The sequence below is a fragment of the Panthera uncia genome, chromosome D1 (genome assembly GCF_023721935.1).
Source record: "Panthera uncia isolate 11264 chromosome D1, Puncia_PCG_1.0, whole genome shotgun sequence".
NCBI classification, from domain to species: domain Eukaryota; kingdom Metazoa; phylum Chordata; class Mammalia; order Carnivora; family Felidae; genus Panthera; species Panthera uncia.
Window position 1 is genome coordinate 109,926,583 of NC_064808.1, and position 16,832 is coordinate 109,943,414.

At 48.9% G+C, this 16,832-nt stretch overlaps 1 protein-coding gene across 1 annotated transcript in view; it reads left to right on the forward strand.

The window, feature by feature from the left end:
• The first annotated feature begins 250 nt into the window (after positions 1 to 250).
• Positions 251 to 16,832, forward strand: part of MMP20 (matrix metallopeptidase 20) — a 50,759-nt gene continuing 34,177 nt past the window's right edge. Inside the window, exons 1-5 of the mRNA XM_049614319.1 lie at positions 251 to 517; positions 8,206 to 8,453; positions 12,443 to 12,591; positions 14,007 to 14,132; positions 14,895 to 15,056. Coding sequence (XP_049470276.1) covers positions 392 to 517; positions 8,206 to 8,453; positions 12,443 to 12,591; positions 14,007 to 14,132; positions 14,895 to 15,056 — 811 coding nt within the window. The 5' untranslated portion in view covers positions 251 to 391. The remainder of the gene's footprint in view (positions 518 to 8,205; positions 8,454 to 12,442; positions 12,592 to 14,006; positions 14,133 to 14,894; positions 15,057 to 16,832) is intronic.

Below are 16,832 nucleotides of genomic sequence, written 5' to 3' on the forward strand. Positions count from 1 at the left end.
GTCCGAATCACTGACTTCTTCTGTCATCAGAGTGGAAAAAGGCCCCCCTCGCTGAGGCCCATCAAATGTCTCCATTGAGTTGGGTTAAAATTAATCCAGTTTACCCCAATTTATGTAAGCAGCTGACAAACTTCATTCAATCCGACTGTCTTTCTCCTTTCGCGACTCGGTAAATCACAAAGAACGGAGCTTTCCCCGACTCCCGAGTCCCGGTGTGTTACCCCATCATCAGGGAGAGAAATGAGCTCTATAATTACCTTTTGAGACATGAGTCATCCTCGCTCCGAGGGCCCAGACCCGGTGGACGCTATAAAAGCCGCTCAAGGTCGAAGTGCAAAAGCGCAGTCTGCCTTCCCCGGGACTGATATAACTGCCGAGCCGCCCCAAGGAGATGAAGGTGCTCCCCGCGTCTGGCCTTGCTGTGCTCCTCGTCACGGCTCTGAAGTTCTCCACCGCAGCCCCCTCCCCACCTGCAGCCACCCCCAGGACCTCAAGAAACAACTACCACCTGGCACAGGTTTGTGAGTCTCTGCACGCTTTCCCCTTCCCGCCTCCACCCCGGGAAACCTGAAAGGGTGTAACGAGAAAACAAGGAAAAATCTGTTACTGTTCCGCAATCGTCTTGTGAGTCCAGTAGAGTCTAACGGATACCGCCTCCCATACGGCGAAGGTTGCTGTCTAGGGCGCGTTCGGGGTATGTGCTGCAGGGCTAAGCAAAGGGAGAGCTAGGTAGCTGGTGTCCCACAGAAATGAAGCGGCTCGCCAAAACGCATGCGATGCTGAAAGACACGGTGTTTGAGGGAAAACGTAGGAGGAAAACAAGGACAGAAAAATAAAAACCGAGGTGCAAGTTTTGTGCACTAGAGGTAGGTTGTGAACTTAGTGTTGGGTTTCCTGGCAGTCACCTCAAAAAGATTTCTTGTGTCCACATGCTAGAAAACGGCTCTTCCTTCAGGGAAAGCTGGATCAAAATCTAAAGTGAGCCGAGTTTTTCCTGGGCGTCTACTGCTCCTCGCTTGCGAGCCTTTCCTCTCTAAAGCGTACTCCCCGAGTATCTTATTTACACACGCTTTCTGTATTTTCTTCTTGGAAGACTTCTCTCAACTGGTTGGAGAGGATGCGATACAAATGATGCACGGTAGAATTTTTGCAATGATCATGTGACTCAAAGTGATTCATGTCTAGTTGCTTCCAAGTGGTGTTTGCATGTAACGGAAGGTGGTGATCTTTAACCTAAAGAAACATCCTAGGGGCACCTAGTCGGTGGGGCGTGCGACTCTTGAACTCGGGGCTGTGGGTTCGAGCCCCACGTTGTGGGTAGAGATTCCTTAAAGATAAAATCTTGGGGGGGAATAATCTGTAAGGATGGGACTCCCAACGTTAGTGACAGGTTTGCAAATGAGACGTGTCTGTGCGAAAGGCGCTCTTTCAACGGTCTGTCAAGTGATAGCACGTCCGGGATTCCCAGCCCTGCCTCCAGGTTGCTTTCCGACCCGCCAGGCTGCACCCCTACACCGCGCTGGTGGGGGCACTGAGGAAATGGTTTGCACACCCGCACCTGCGTGGCCTCACCGACTGTGTGGACCACTCGTGCCTTCTGATTAGTGAGCTAACTAGTAAATATGTTCACTCTCAGCCCTGCTTACGAACAGCATCGTGAATGCCAAGCACAGAGCAGTTACATTCAGCTTCGCAAGACGTGAACCCACCGTTACATAAACTCATTTCAAGAGAACGTGTCTCAGAATTGCAGGGTCTATTTCAAATCATGTTTCACAAGTGCTGGCTGGCTTTGGGTCCCTTCTCCCCACATGTAATGTCCCCTCAGCACTCGTCATGCCACTTTGAGGAACCACAGAGTGTTTGTGGCCTCGGAGGGAGAGTCACGCAGAGGCCAGAATGGATCCGAGGGAGCCAAAGACCGTGATGGTAGCCCTGGTCCTGACAAACGAGGGTCATCAGGCCAAACAGTCCCTGGCCTTCTGTCTGCTTCTCACCTACTGCTTCTGGACCACAATGGCGAGGTGTGGCAGAACAAAAACGTTACCCATTGGCCCTCTGCAGAAGAAACCAGCTAACCCTGAGCCATGTATACAGGGAGAAGACCGGAAAGTCTCAGGAAAAGATATGCTTACAGTGGGTCTTGGGGAAGAGTGAAGTGGCCTTGGGATGCTGGGGATCCCTCACTTCTCCCTTTCAGAGGACCTTCAAACTAGGACCAGGGACCCAGTCAGCGCCTTCTTCTGCCTACAGCAGGCCCCGTCACCAGCTAGGGGCAGAAACAAACCGTCACTCTTTAGCAGGCTAGAATGATCTGGGCAAGAGTCACCGGGGGGGCTCAGTCAAAGCAGCTGACTCTTGATGTCAGCTCAAGTCATGATCTCGTGGTTCGTGGGTTCAAGCCCTGCATCAAGCTCTGTGCTGATAGCACGGAGCCTGCTTGGGATTCTCTCTCTCTCTCTCTCTGCCCCTCCCCTGCTCACTCTCTGTATCTTTTTCAAATTAAATAGAAAGAAACTTTAAAAAAAAATGATCTGGGCAAACCTTTCAAGTGGATCCCAGTGACTAGAAAGAATTAATCCCCCCCCCCCCCCCCTTAGAGTTTATAGAAATAGAGCAGTCACTCCTTATTTCTTTGCACGGTTTCAGTTACCCACAGTCATTCATGGTGGGGAAATCGATGATCCTCCTTCTGACATATCAGAAGGTTCATCGGCAGCCTAACACCGCGTCACAGCGCCTACGTGGCTCACCCGCCATGTCACAGCGCCTACGCCATTCACCTCGCTGCATTTCGTCACCTTACATTATCACAAGAGTGTGAGTACAGAACAGTAAGATATTTAGAGAGAGAGAGAGCCCACACTCACATAATTTTTATGACACTATATCGTTGTAATTGTTCTTCGCTGTTATTAGTATCCGTTGTCAATCTGTCACTGTGCCTAATTTATAAATCAAGCTTTCTCATAGGTATGCGCGTGCAGGAAAACGTGTTTATATAGGGTTCAGATCTACCTGAAGCCTCAGGCCCCCACTGGGGCCCCTGTGGAGAGGGGGGACTTCTACACGTAACAGCTTCGGCAGCCTCACGATACAACAGATGAAATACTACAGAAGCATGCAGCGTAAGCTCATCTGTTCAACGATCACTTACTGACAGCTTACTGTGTGCTGTAGGCCAGGGTCTGTTCCGAGCACTCGAGAAACACCAGTGAACAAAACAAGTCAAATCCTTGGGCCTAGGGCACTTACGTGGGGACAGTGGGGATGGGGGAGGGGAGGGCGCTGGGAGAAGATCAGCAAGTGGTCAGTCAACAAGCACCCAAGGTTATTTCAAAGTGATAAGTGATCCTGAGGGCAGAAGGAGTCTGGATGGTAGTGACTGGGGCAGCGGGGAACATTGTCGCTGAGTAGTCCCGGAAGGCTTCTGTGAGGAGGTGGCACTCAAGGTGAACCTGAACTCTAAGAAGGAGCCTGTCACATGACTGTCTGGGGGTGAAGGAGCCTGGCCGCCACGCCAGGCTGGTGGCAGGAGCCGGGAGAGGGCACACAGCGGGACTGGCCGAGTCCCTTAGCCGGTGGCCAGCGGACCGGGGGTGCCTGTGAACCGGGTCAGGATAATTAGCTTCCGCACGGCTCTCTTCTCCCCAGACCACTTGTTCAGAGACAACGGACGGTCTCTTGTGCCCAGAAACACCAGACCAGCAAAATTTCCAAATGCCAGATGCTTCCTGCAAACCCATGAGTCCGATAACCTGCACTTGAAAAAATGAACAAGGGTTTAGGTGACTTATTTGACGCCCTCTCATAACTCTTTAAATTCTGCTTTGCTGATGAGCATAAAGGCTATGAAAATGATGGAACGATAAAATGCTTAGTCTCTTAAACCAAAGTTTTATTGTATTTTTGTTTTTTTTTTAAATCAGTAATATCAATGCAACACTTAAAACAACAACAGGTTGTTAAGTTGTCCTTAAAAATAATATGTTTCATTATCACATTATTATAAACTCATAATTAAAGAAAATAAAAAATTGAAATTGAAACCTTTCAAATACAGAATGTTAAATTCAGGTGATTTTAATACCACTTTACTTTCTGTGCACGAAGAGATACTCTAATTTTTATATTTGGTTCCTACCTTAATTACTGATTATTGTATCATAAGAAAATTTTTATTTTTATGCTGTTTTCCTAAACATCACCTTCAAGAGTTACAAATATTCCAGAATATAAGTGAGTTATAACGTATTTAATTGGGCCCGTAGATTATATGCAACCTAGGAGTCCTCACACAGCATCAGAAGTCCTCACAATTCCTGTTCCATGGCTTAGCCACAACACAAGAAATGCTGAAGAAACCATATCTAGAACTTTTACCGTGTTTTGAAGCACACTTGACTCTGAGTTTTTTAAGTTCTTGATTCTCTAGACGGATGCCAGGAAAGTGCACTGAACAAAGATCTGGGGACAGAGAGTGGACCTGGGCCACTGGCTTGCCAGGACTGACCCTCTAGGCCTCCATTATCTTATTCTTTCAAACACTGAAAGAGAAGCAGAGAGAGACCACCCAAGAGCCAACCTTAAAATTCTATAATTTTAACAACAGGGGAGGGGAAAAGGTGGGGAGCAAATAGGACACTTCCGGGGGTGCCGAAAATCCTTGACCAGGGCCAACCTCACCCAAGGGTTCGGATTAACACAAATGCAATTCTAAGTGCACATCTAAGTGCCTCCCCGAATGTTTTGACTCTGAAAAGATGTTAAACCTTGTCAATAACTTTGACAAGAAAGTTTTCAGAATGATTTAGGCCCTCGGGACATCTGATAATTCTTCAAAGAAGCAAATTTGCATATTTTACCTAGAGAAAAAGAGCCCAAATATTAACTGAACATCTCCTCTGAGCCTAGGACCGTGTCGAGTACTGTTTTAATACTGTTGTTTATGATCGGACTTAAACCTTTTGAGCTAAAGATCTAGCATCTTCTGCGTATTTATAAGAAAAAAAACATTGTATAAATTATATATGTTCACAGTAGAAAAATTATAAAACGGGGCCACTTGAGTGGCTCTGTTAAGTGTCCGACTCTTGGTTTTGGCTCAGGTCATGATCGCACGATTCGTGGGATCGAGCCCCATGTCAGGCTCTGCACTTACAGCACGGAGCCTGCTTAGGATTCTCTCTCTCCCTCTCCCCTGCTCCCTGGCTCTCTCTCTCTCAAAATAAAGAAACAATTTTTAAAAAGCAAAAACAAAAAAGAAAAGAAATATTATACAACACAGATAATGAAAAAACTCAATTCCATCACTAAGATAAAACCACTGCCCACCCCTTCATCTATATTTTTCAACACACTTTGCTGTGACTCAGGGCTGGGATTAGGATGAGCGAATGAGGCAGGATTGGACCTCGTCTTAGTTAAAATATTGATATTTTGTTCATCATGGATTTTTTGCATTAATTTTGATTTTTAAATGTTGCACTCCATATTATTTTTCTTGATTACTGAGTTTTTGGCCACCCCTCTCTTCCTCAGCCTAGTCCTGGCTTATGAGGATCTATCTGTGTGTGCATCATTCTGCACACATTTCTCTTCACAAACATGGCTTATCCTGTAAGAGTAGTTCTAAACCTCTTTCCAACTTTTTTTTTTTAGTCTTTATTTATTTTTGAGAGAGAGACAGAGTGTGAGCAGGGGAGGAACAGAAAGAGAGAGGGAGACACAGAATCTGAACCAGGCCCCAGACTCCAAGCTGTCAGCACAGAGCCCGGTGCGGCACTCGAACCCACAAACCGTGAGATCATGACATGAGCCGAAGTCGGACGCTCCACCGACTGAGCCACCCAGGCGCCCCATCAACGTCTTTCCAACTTAATCCATCTTCCCTTCTATGACTGTATTTTGTAAACCAAAATTAGAACCCAGAGTGTAAGACTCACACATAACCTAACATGGGAACAAAATATTTGAATTCAAAACTGTCTCAGAAAACATAGAGTGTCTGGTCTCCTGCACAGAGCTTACCCCTGGAAGAGCCTAATCTAGACTTAGCGTGAGCGTCGTGTTGTCACAGCATCAACCTGAGCCAAGAGGAATGGCTCGGAGAACCGTTATCTGCCAAAAAGATCAGAAAGAAGGACATAAAATACTTACTTATGATGGCCTACCCAGAGATGGAAATGAAACAAGATGGTCACACCTTTGTTTCAGGGCTCGCCTGGGCTCCAGGGCTGGGGGCTCCAAGATAACCCCCTTCTTCTCCTCTTGGGTCTTTGCCTCATTAAGAATCTCACAAGGATGGGGCGCCTGGGTGGCTCCGACTGTTAAGCACCCGACTTCGGCTCAGGTCATGACAATCACAGTTTGTGAGTTCGAGCCCCGTGTCGGGCTCTGTGCTGACAGCTGAGAGGCTGAAGCCTGCTTCGGATTCTGTGTCTCCCTCTCTCTCTGCCCCTCCCCCGCTCATGCTCTGTCTCTCTCTCTCTCAAAAATAAACATTAAAAAAAAAAAACAATTACAGTCTGCATTCACAGCAGGAAACCTTGGGATATAGGAAAGGATGAAAAATAAGTTGCCACCCTTGGTATTACAACCCAGAGGTAAACAAGATTGATATTCAGATATATTTCTTTCCGTTATTTATGTCACTCGTGCTCATTATAAGTTATATGCATGTAGTAACTATCAATACGTCAATAGATATCAATTTTCAATGCTAATTTGCACATTAACCTTCTGTTACTATACATATATAACAAACATGAGTATAATATGTACACGTATATATGGTTTGGTTTGTTTGGGGAATTATGATTATAATCTGTATAAAGACTTCACCTAGGCTTTTCTCAGTATATTGTCATTATACTGAGTGCATTACTCCATGCCACTAAATATTTTTCAAAAATGTGATCTTAGAGGCCTAGTATTGCTTCACATGAATATATAAAAATATAGCCAACAAAACCCCTATTGTTAGACATTAAGGTTGCTTTCAATGTTTTAGTATTCACATATATAAACGTGTAGATACAGCAGAAATCATATCCATAATTTATACGGAATCTAAAGTAACGCGATACGTAAATATTCATAGGCAGTAAATAAATACCTCATGCCTAAAATGTAAATATAAAATTTTGCATCTAATGCAACACACACTGAAATCTTCAGCTGCTCGGGGTCTCCCTGCAATAAGGTGGGTCGTTGAAATCCTGGACCAGTGTCCAACTCCGGTCCCGCATTTACATGATGCCATCTCACTCCACCCAGGAGTTCTAGAAGAGTTTTGAATGATAAATGTAGAGGTTTTAAGCTTTAATGTGCAAATAAAATACTTTAAGGCTAATTTTACTTGCGGGGCCGGGGGGTGGGGGTGGGGGTGGGGGGTGTTGGCGGTGTGGGAAACAGAGACAGTCCTGGAAGCCTGGCCCCGGAGAACAGGTTCACGGACCTAACAATGAAAAGCCACTGGAGAAACAGATTGTCTGACGTTGTGTAGGATGTCAGGTTGGACTGCAAGGCCTCTGTGTGTAGAAACACATTGACCGTGCATAATGTTTGATGAAAACATGACACCAATAGCCACCTCCCAGAGAATAGTCTTGGATTTTGCCAATTGGGTGGAGATTTCAATGACAAACGATCCCTGGGGAAAATGTTCACATTATTTCCTTCTATTGTTATTTCCTCTTGAAGTTTATTTATTTACCTTGAGAGAGAGCATGAGTCCGGGAGGGGCAGAGACAGAGGGAGAGAGAGGAGAGAGAGAGAGAAAGAGAGAGAGAACCCCAAGCAGGTTCCACACTATTAGTGCAAAACCTAATGGGGGGCTCGAAGTCAGGAACTGTGAGATCATGACCTGAGCCAAGATCAAGAGTCGGACGCTTAACGGACTGAGCCACCCAGGAGCCTCTATGTTTTCCTCTTAAAATAATTAGTCCTTATAGGAAAACTATGAAAGATAAGTGGGTAAAAGGAGAAAATCTCCAATCCCAGCTACGCAAACGTAATTAATATTAGTAATGCGGCATACGTCCATCAAAGCTTTATCCATGAGAATGTACCTAATTCTTTTCAAGGCGGGAGTACGCCCTCCACACTGCATGTCGCTTGTGGAGAAACGGTCCCCTCCTAACCTGAGCACGAGTCTCTCCCGGAGACGGTGCACAGACGTGTCTGCCTGCCTGTCTGTTCCAGGCCTATCTTGACAAGTATTACACCAGGAAGGGAGGCCACCAGCTCGGTGAGATGGCCGCGCGAGGAGCCAGTTCCCTGGTCAAGAAGATCAAGGAGCTGCAAGCCTTCTTCGGCCTCCGAGTCACGGGCAAGTTGGACCGGTCCACGATGGACGTGATCAAGAGGCCCCGCTGCGGAGTTCCCGACGTGGCAAACTACCGCCTCTTCCCAGGTGAACCCAAGTGGAAAAAAAATACTTTGACCTACAGGTAATGAGATGGAGTCCTTCCAGGTCAGAGAGAAGCACCCCTCTTCTCCTGTCTGTGCTTTCTGTCTTTTCTTTCCTTTCCTTTTCCTTTTCCTTTATTTTTTCTTTTCTTTCCTTTCCTTTTCTCTTGCCTTTTCCTTTCCTTTCCTTTTCCTTTTCTTTTTTTCTTTTCTTTTCCTTTCTTTTTCTTTCCTTTCGTTTTCTTTCCTTTTCTTTTCCTTTCTTTTCTTTTCTTTCCTTTTTTCTTCCCTTTTCTTTTTTCTTTTCTTTCCTTTTCTCTTTTCTTTTCTTTCCTCTTGTTTTCTTTTATTTTTTCATTCCTTTCCTTTCCCTTTTCTTTTCCTTTCTTTCTTTTCTTTCTTTTCCTTTTCTTTCCTTTTCTCTTTTCCTTTTCTTTCCCTTTTCTTTTCTTTCCTTTCTTTTATTTCCTTTTAGCTTTTTCTTTTCCTTTTCTCTTTTCTTCCCTTTCCTTTTCTCTTTTCTTTTTCTTTTCCTTTCCTTTTCTCTTTTCTTTTCCTTTTCCTTCCTTTCTCTTCCCTTCTCTTCTCTTCTCATTTTGAAACATCTTCCTTCTGATCTGTATAAAATCGTGGCTCATCACAATCCTAAGGAAGACTTTTTAGGGCTGATCTTAGTCACAGTGAAGGATTTACTATAAAATATGACCTCAGGATTATCGTGATGACTGGCCATTTTAGACATTACAATAATTTTATCGGTAAGAGACAACACACTTGTCTTTGAAGAAGAATAATCTAATCTAGGATTAATAACCTGATGGTACCAACCAGTTTTCTTAAAACAGTTTCCTCAATCAGAGGGAAGCAATAAAACTCACCTATTAAAAAGTAACTTTTTATCAACTGCAAAAATAATTTATTGATGGTTTACTAAGTGCCTACTATAGGCATTCAGTTTTGGAGATACAGAGATGACTAGACCACCTTCCCGACCTCAGGGAACTCACAGTCCTTTGGGAGAGACACAAAAACAAACAGACCATTGTGGCTGCAGGTCTAGCAGAGAACTCTGGGAGCAGCTGCTGGGAGCACAGGGACCCAGGTCGGGGGGACAGCAGACCTCCTTCCTGGGGGGCCCCTCCACCCTAGGGTGGCTCAGAGACAGGCAGATACCGCTGCCCACCTGGGCCCGCACCTGCCAGACAGAGGGGGGATCTGGGCCCTCACCTGCATTTTTGCCCAGGCCTCACCAACGGTGAGGATTTCCCAAGTGCGAGAGGAGTCGTGACAGACAGGGGCGCGCAGTGGGGCGGCCCGGTGGGCAGGTGCCCAGGGCAGCAGAGAGCCAGGCCCGGCTTGGAGCCAGACTTTGTTCTTAGGACCAGCACATTTAGTCGATGCCTGGGGATGGGGCAAGGCCGGACTGTTAAAACAGTCCCCACAGGGCTCACAGAAGCCCCTGACGCTCTGAGGAGTTTTACACCCTATAAGCCAGGTGCTAAACACAGCGATTTTTTTTTAAGTTTATTTATTTATTTATTTTGAGAGAGAGAGAGAGAGAGAGAGAGAGAGAATCCCAAGCAAACTCCACACCATCAGTATGGAGCCCGATGTGGGACTCAAATTCATGGAACCATGAGATCATGACCTGAACCAAAATCAAGAGTCAGACACTTAACTGACTGAGCCACCCAGGTGCCCCAAAACACAGCCATTACTAAAAAGTAAGCCCTACAGGGGCACCTGAGTAGCTCATTCAATTGAGTGACTTCGGCTCAGGTCATGATTTCACCAGTCATGGGTTCAAGCCCCGCGTCAGACTCTGTGCTGACAGCTCAAAGCCTGGAGCCTGCTTCACATTCTGTGTCTCCCTCCCTCCCTCCCTCCCTCCCTCTCTCTCTCTCTGTCTCTCAAAAATAAATAAACATTAAAAAAAAGTAAGCCCTACAAACCTGCAATTCAATTGTATTTATGCACAAATTATTATATATTACTTTGTGTATGTTATATGGAAAAAGCCAAGGTGACCAAAACATTGGTTTCTGATCACGACACCTTCCTACTCTCTGTGCTCACGCGGTCATTCACGTTTTTATCCGAAGGGCTGCTGCTCATCTCTCCCCAAGGACACGTGTGGGGGCGGCCAGTGGGCGGCTTGTAACTGCCACACCCAGTCCCCGGGTCCCTAGGGTCAAGGGAGGACCTGTACCCACGAGCACAGAGGCTCCTCCGGGCCACCTGTTGGCGGCTGGGAGACTGAGTCCATAAGGTGACACTCTGAACACAAATGTTCCCCTGCCACGGTCCAGGAAAGCCTCAAAATCCGAACGCGAGGGCAAGAACTCCCAAGTGTGTGGGGGGCGGCGGTGGGGGGGCGGGTACGGGGGGCAAGATGGGAAAAATGTGTATAAACCCAGGAAGTCTTTCCAACATTTAGCTGCGTCACCGAACCGTGACTAAGCGTGGCCAAGACACCGGGAATCAACGCTAACTGGAAGCTGCGAGACGTAGAATATTGTGATAATATTCCTCGGACAGCCACGCCCCCCCCAAAGGAGAGCGAGAGAAGGAGGGAAGGAAGAGAAAGCATAGAGGCATCTCAGTACTCTACGTAGCCACTGGATCTCAGAATAACTGCTAGTAACCCACGGGGTTAAAACAGGAAACGTAGCTTAGTGCTTATGTGTGTTCGTCTTGGAGCCAGACTGGGCTCGGATCCCGACTGATCACACGATGTGGATCCGCATCCTTATCTCCGCAGGTTGTTGTGAAGGTCAGGTAGGCTCAGGGCCGTGGCCCGCACGAAGCAGGTGCTCGCAGAGTCTGACCGTGACCTCTACTGCCTCAGCGGTCTTCAGGCGCGGACTCTTGTCAGGGCGCCTCTGTCCATCCCTGCGAGAGGGCTCCATGCTCCCGCCTCTCCAGGGCGGATGGCCACCTGCATGCGGGCTCCCTGTGGGACCCCGCCCCTTCCCTTCGGACCCCCAGGATGGGCCCCGCTGCTTTCTGGCTGGGACGGCCCCACCCGCGTCAGAACACCCAGGATACTTGTCGAAATGGGCGTTTATGCTCACAGCTGTGTATCTCTTGACCCAGCCTCTCAGGTGGTTATCACAGGTGCTAACATTTGACCACCGCCCAGAAGCCCTTGAGAACCACTAGCTTTGACTCAGCGCTTCCTGAGCTTACCAAGTATTTGTTGGGCTCCGACTGTGAGCACGGGACTGGACGAGGACCCAGAGAATGGAAGCAGGGGTGAGGTCCGCTCCCCAGGGTGGCTGTCGCCGGGGCGGCTCCTCACTCTGTGCCCCTGGCTCCCTCCGAGGTCCCAGGGGGCACCTCCTTCCTCCTCCCCTTCCTCTGCTTGCCGTCGGAAGCCCCAGCCCCCGCGTCCCGGAGGCCCGCCAACGGCTCCACTGTTTGCCCCAAATGCCCTCCACTTCTCTGCCTCCAGAAGTCACTGTCGCAGCAGCACTTAATGAAAGACTGCAGCCTCTTTCAGTCTACGTGAGCACCCTTGCTTAAAGCTGGTGTTTCCTCTTTGAGGTAGCGTATTATTTCAAGAGAAAGACCTTCCCCCCCAAAGGGGGAAATCCCAGTGGCCTTTGAATACGAATTTGCTCCATGTTTTTACTTGTTACGATTGAAAATGTTCAGTCCAGTTGGGGGAAAAAAGCCCTGCTCAACTAAAACCATTTTAGGGGAAAATGGGCTTCTGACTCCCTGTGAAATTGCACCGGGTTCTGATCTTTAAAATCAAGGGTGATGTGATCACAGTGAAAGCCAGCCTGTCTCAGCACCACAGGATCTCAACCCTCATCCCCCTTCAACTTTTCCTAATTGTCCACCCGTCCTAGTAATGTAACAAAGGTGGAAGCAAAGTAAGAATTGTTTGGGAGAAAAATTCCCAAATTGTAGATTCGTGTTCGGCCTCTCGATCCTCAGCCCCACCTCGACCTCAACATAATGGTCGCCCTTCTTCACCAGGAGCGTCTACTGAAAGGAAGGCCCGTTCCTTGTGTCTTCACAGGATATCCAAGTACACACCATCCATGGCGGCCGCTGACGTGGACAAGGCAGTGGAGATGGCCTTGCAGGCCTGGGGCAGCGCTGTCCCCCTAACCTTCGTCAGGGTGACTTCAGGAGAAGCGGACATCATGATATCTTTTGAAAGCGGAGGTACCGTGGGGGTCCCTGGGCTCTGCCTGCGAAGCCAGCTGTTTCCTCCTACAACCCTCAGTGCAAGGGTGGGCACCGTCCTCTCTTGCACAGGGTGAGACGGGCGGAGGCCGAGGTCATGGCAGAGTGATGACGGCCGTCAGGCAGAGACTAGAACCAGGGGGTCCCGGCGAGGGCTCGTCATCCTGGCCTGGACCGTTCGGCAAACTCGGCCCAACCGGCTTCCGCTGTGCTGTGGCCACGTCAGAGACAAAGTCTGTCCCATCTGGCTTCCCTGTTGGCCTGGGGGGGCCACCTGACCTCACCCCACCCCCTGACGGTGTCTGCTACACACCAGGAATCTGCACCTTGAATCCTCACTGAAGGACACACACGCCCCGTGACCCTGACCGCTTCTTCCCTGCAGCAACGGTCGGGCGTGGTGGGGGAGGGGGTTTGCTGCTGTCCCGTCCACACGTTGTGGGGTCCCCAGGCCTCCACCCTGCTCACCCCAGTAAGGAGTGGACGCATAACCTTGCACGGGGAGCCCTGTCCAGAGCCGCGTGTCTAGCGGGCAGATTAAGGAAAGGCCGCGAAATTCCTTCCCTTTGCTGGCTTCCAAGCAGCAGGGGGACGAAGTGTCCTGCCCTTTCTAAGGGCCCCTGAGACTTCAAGTCTCCATCTGAAGTTTAACCTGCTGTCCTGGGGTGGGCGCGCCCAGAAGCCAGGAGAGAGGAGGTCAGCAGGCCCCGGTGTGAGCCCTCCGAGGTGGCCCTGGGTGTGGCCAGGTGCGTGGTGGCTCCCATTCCTCCTGGACAGCAGGGCCACCGTGGCCACGTGGCTCAGGCCGCCTTTGGAGACCGCTTCTCTCTTGATCGTGCAAGCCTGCGCTCTTTCCCGTGAAACACAGGCTGGGTGGGGGCCGTGCTGCCATGTAACAGGGTCCTCGGAGCTCACAGTCTGAGGTCCCCGCACTGTGCTGAGCCCCTCGAACGGCACACCAGAGCTTTGTTTTGTTGGATTTTAACAAAACAAGGTATTCCCGCTAAAATCCTCAAAACCCATGAACGTAGCTTTACAACATTGCCTCATTTTGTTCTTCCTCCTTTTTAAATTAAAAACTGTCAGTGAGGGGCGCCTGGGCACCTCAGTTGGTTAAGTATCTGACTTCGGCTCAGGTCATGATGTCACGGCTCGTGAGTTTGAGCCCCACATCAGGCTCTGTGCTGACAGTTCAGAGCATGGAGCCTGCTTTGCATTCTCTGTCTCCCTCTCTCTCTGCCCCTCCCCTGCTCATGCTCTGTCTCTCTCTAAATAAATAAATAAACTTAAAAAATCTGTAAAAAAAAGTATTGTCTGTTCCCTGTAATGTGAAATATGCTTCAAAAATCGTCCGCAGGACTAACTTCTGTTGACCTCTCTCCCCAACTGTCTAGACCACGGGGACTCCTATCCGTTCGATGGGCCTCGAGGGACCCTAGCCCATGCATTTGCACCTGGAGAAGGTCTGGGAGGGGACACGCATTTCGACAATGCCGAGAAGTGGACTATGGGAACGAATGGTATATATGCACAATTGACCATAACCTGGAAACTATTGTACCTTCTTCTGGGCCTCCACCATGAAACCTTGAGGTCAACGTCCCAGGCCACCCTTAAAGTAGGGGGGCTGGCTAGGAAAAACAAGTAAGCCAAAAATCCACAAGGGAACACCATAAGGGGAACGCCCCACCCCCAAGTGTGCCGTAGACTCTCCCGAGCCCTGCTCAAAGCGAGGGGTGTCGAGGACACTCAACCCTCCCTCCACAGCACTCTTTGCACAGCACTTACAGTCTCTCACTCGTGCTGGCAAGCAGAGTCAGAAAGGACCTGAGGGTCGTACTCTCCTAACAAGTGTGCTGGGGATGGGTGGAAAGGTTCCAGAATGTGATGCCTGTCATTGGAAGTCTTCCTCGGGAAGTGTGTGTGGATGACAAGGGGTGGAGGCTGTCACAGCAGGGAACTTACCCCAAAGTCGTGGCCAAATCTAGATCTCATTGCCGCCATGAGCTCTAACTGGGCCCTTCTCCACCCATCGACTGAGTGTCGCTGACAAGGAGCCAAATGGACCGAATCACATTTCCATCCTTTCCCAGTCCGAAACCCCATCCAGCTGAGGGGGAAACATAGGTAACGTCAGCAAAGCTCAGCACCAGAATAACCTGGTTATGAAAGGCAAAATGGTTTCCTACTAGGATTTGGGTATAAATTCTCCTGTAAAGACAGAAGGCCCTAACAATAAATCCCCACATTGATGCTGTATTTTTCTGTCTCGCACTGTGTAGGTTTCAACTTATTCACCGTAGCTGCTCACGAATTTGGCCACGCGCTGGGCCTGGCGCATTCCACAGACCCATCGGCACTGATGTACCCAACCTATAAGTACCAGCACCCCTACGGATTCCACCTGCCCAAGGACGATGTGAAAGGGATCCAGGCACTGTATGGTACAGTCACTACACTTCTCTACTAACCCTGAGAGTCACAGGCTTTCAGCCTCCAACTTAGAGAAAGTGTATTTTGCCAGGAGTTACCTGCAGGGGTAAAGATCAAGCGGGGACCACAGCCCCCACTGTGGCCTTTTATGAGGAGCTTATCTACCAGATAAGAACATGGCTTTCTTTTCTAAGATGTGTAATTAAATTCTACACCTTTCCTCCAGGGCACTTGGTCCCTCAACAGCCATAGAAAATATAATCAATTGTCTTTTGGCGGGGGAGGTTTGGGGAGGGTGAGGGTCAGAATTTAGATATTGGGAGAGGATGGGTATGTTTTATAGTTTCCTATATATGGTTCTGACCCATCTGCAGATAATTGTTCTGATCTTCCTAAAAATGTCAGGGAGGATGACGACTGCATTCCTAGTGGTGTAGATAACCCACAGGCTCACGTCGCTCCTCCTATCACCCCATCCTCATGACCAGCCTGCTTAGAGTGTTAAGTGTTTTCCTCACTGGACAGCTGAGAAAGTGGAGGCTCAAGACAGTAGGTACCCCGAGATAATCAAAATTATCCCATGGCTTACCATTCTTTCAAAGGTAATAAGGAATTATTAAAAACTCTAGACCTAGTCTTCCTTAAGAGAAAGATCCACAAGGCCCTGAGAAGGAATCTTGGAAGTCTTAGACCTTGACACTTTTGCTTTCATGTTTTATCCCAGAAAACTCTGGGCCACTGACTGTCCCCTAAACCCGGAGGGTGGTTACTCCGCCGTAAATTGCCAAAGCCTGTCTGCATCCTCCCAGCCTAGAAAAGGGCCCGGAGAGCCCAGATCCCTCTTGCAAGGTGTTGGCCAAGCCACCCGGCAGTTCAGACAGGAGCACACTCTTTCGCAGTCAGATGGCATCTGACTCTTGGGAGACCGATCTTCTCCAAAGAAGTGCTCAGTCAGCTCTGCCCGCTGCTCCTCCCGGGAGAGATAGGAACTAATAGCGTGAACGTCTCCACTGTACAAACTTGGCTGCAGAGCACCGAGTGCAGGGCTCCAATGTGAAGCGACCCCCCTGGGCCACTGAGCCCAACGATTTGCCTGCCCTCTACAGATCCTTCCGTACTGGAAGGTCACCACCATTCTGATGGCCGTGGTCCCTGGGCCAGGGGCTGAGGCATGTATTTGGACATGGTCAGTCCTGCACAGGTGAACAAAATGTAAAAGCATGGTTTTATATCTCTTGGCGCATACACATCACCCAGCCCTGACTAGGTGATCACCTAGTCACCTCCCACCCCCAGGGTGCTTGGCTCACAGTACCTGTTTACTAGCTCATTTCTGACCTGACCACCTTCCAGTTTCTAATAGTTTCCCAAAGCCTCACCCAGCCCCGATCTTCACCCCATCGCTGACCCTACACCCTAGATCTTACCCATCTCTTTCTCTCATGGGTCCTCTGTCTCTGACCCTCACCTCTGTTGACCACGGGGCTCGATCAGGAGCAGGCACCTGCCAGGGCCAGTGAGTGGCCCAGGCAGCCCCTGCTCATTTCCTGTAGATAGCAGACAGCCCTCGGGAGCACAGAGGGGGAGTGAAAACTCACCAGCAGGCCTCCCAAGGAGCAGGATCCACCAGAAGCTACCTTTAAGTAGTGCCCACCTCAGTGTAGTGTGTTGGCACTGGAATTCGGTCTTTCCTGGGTGCCTGCCAAAGGCTTATGCACAGCAAGATGCCCAGAAGCAGATGTGCACGACCTGAAAACACACAAGAAAATGACCATGTTTCTTAGAAC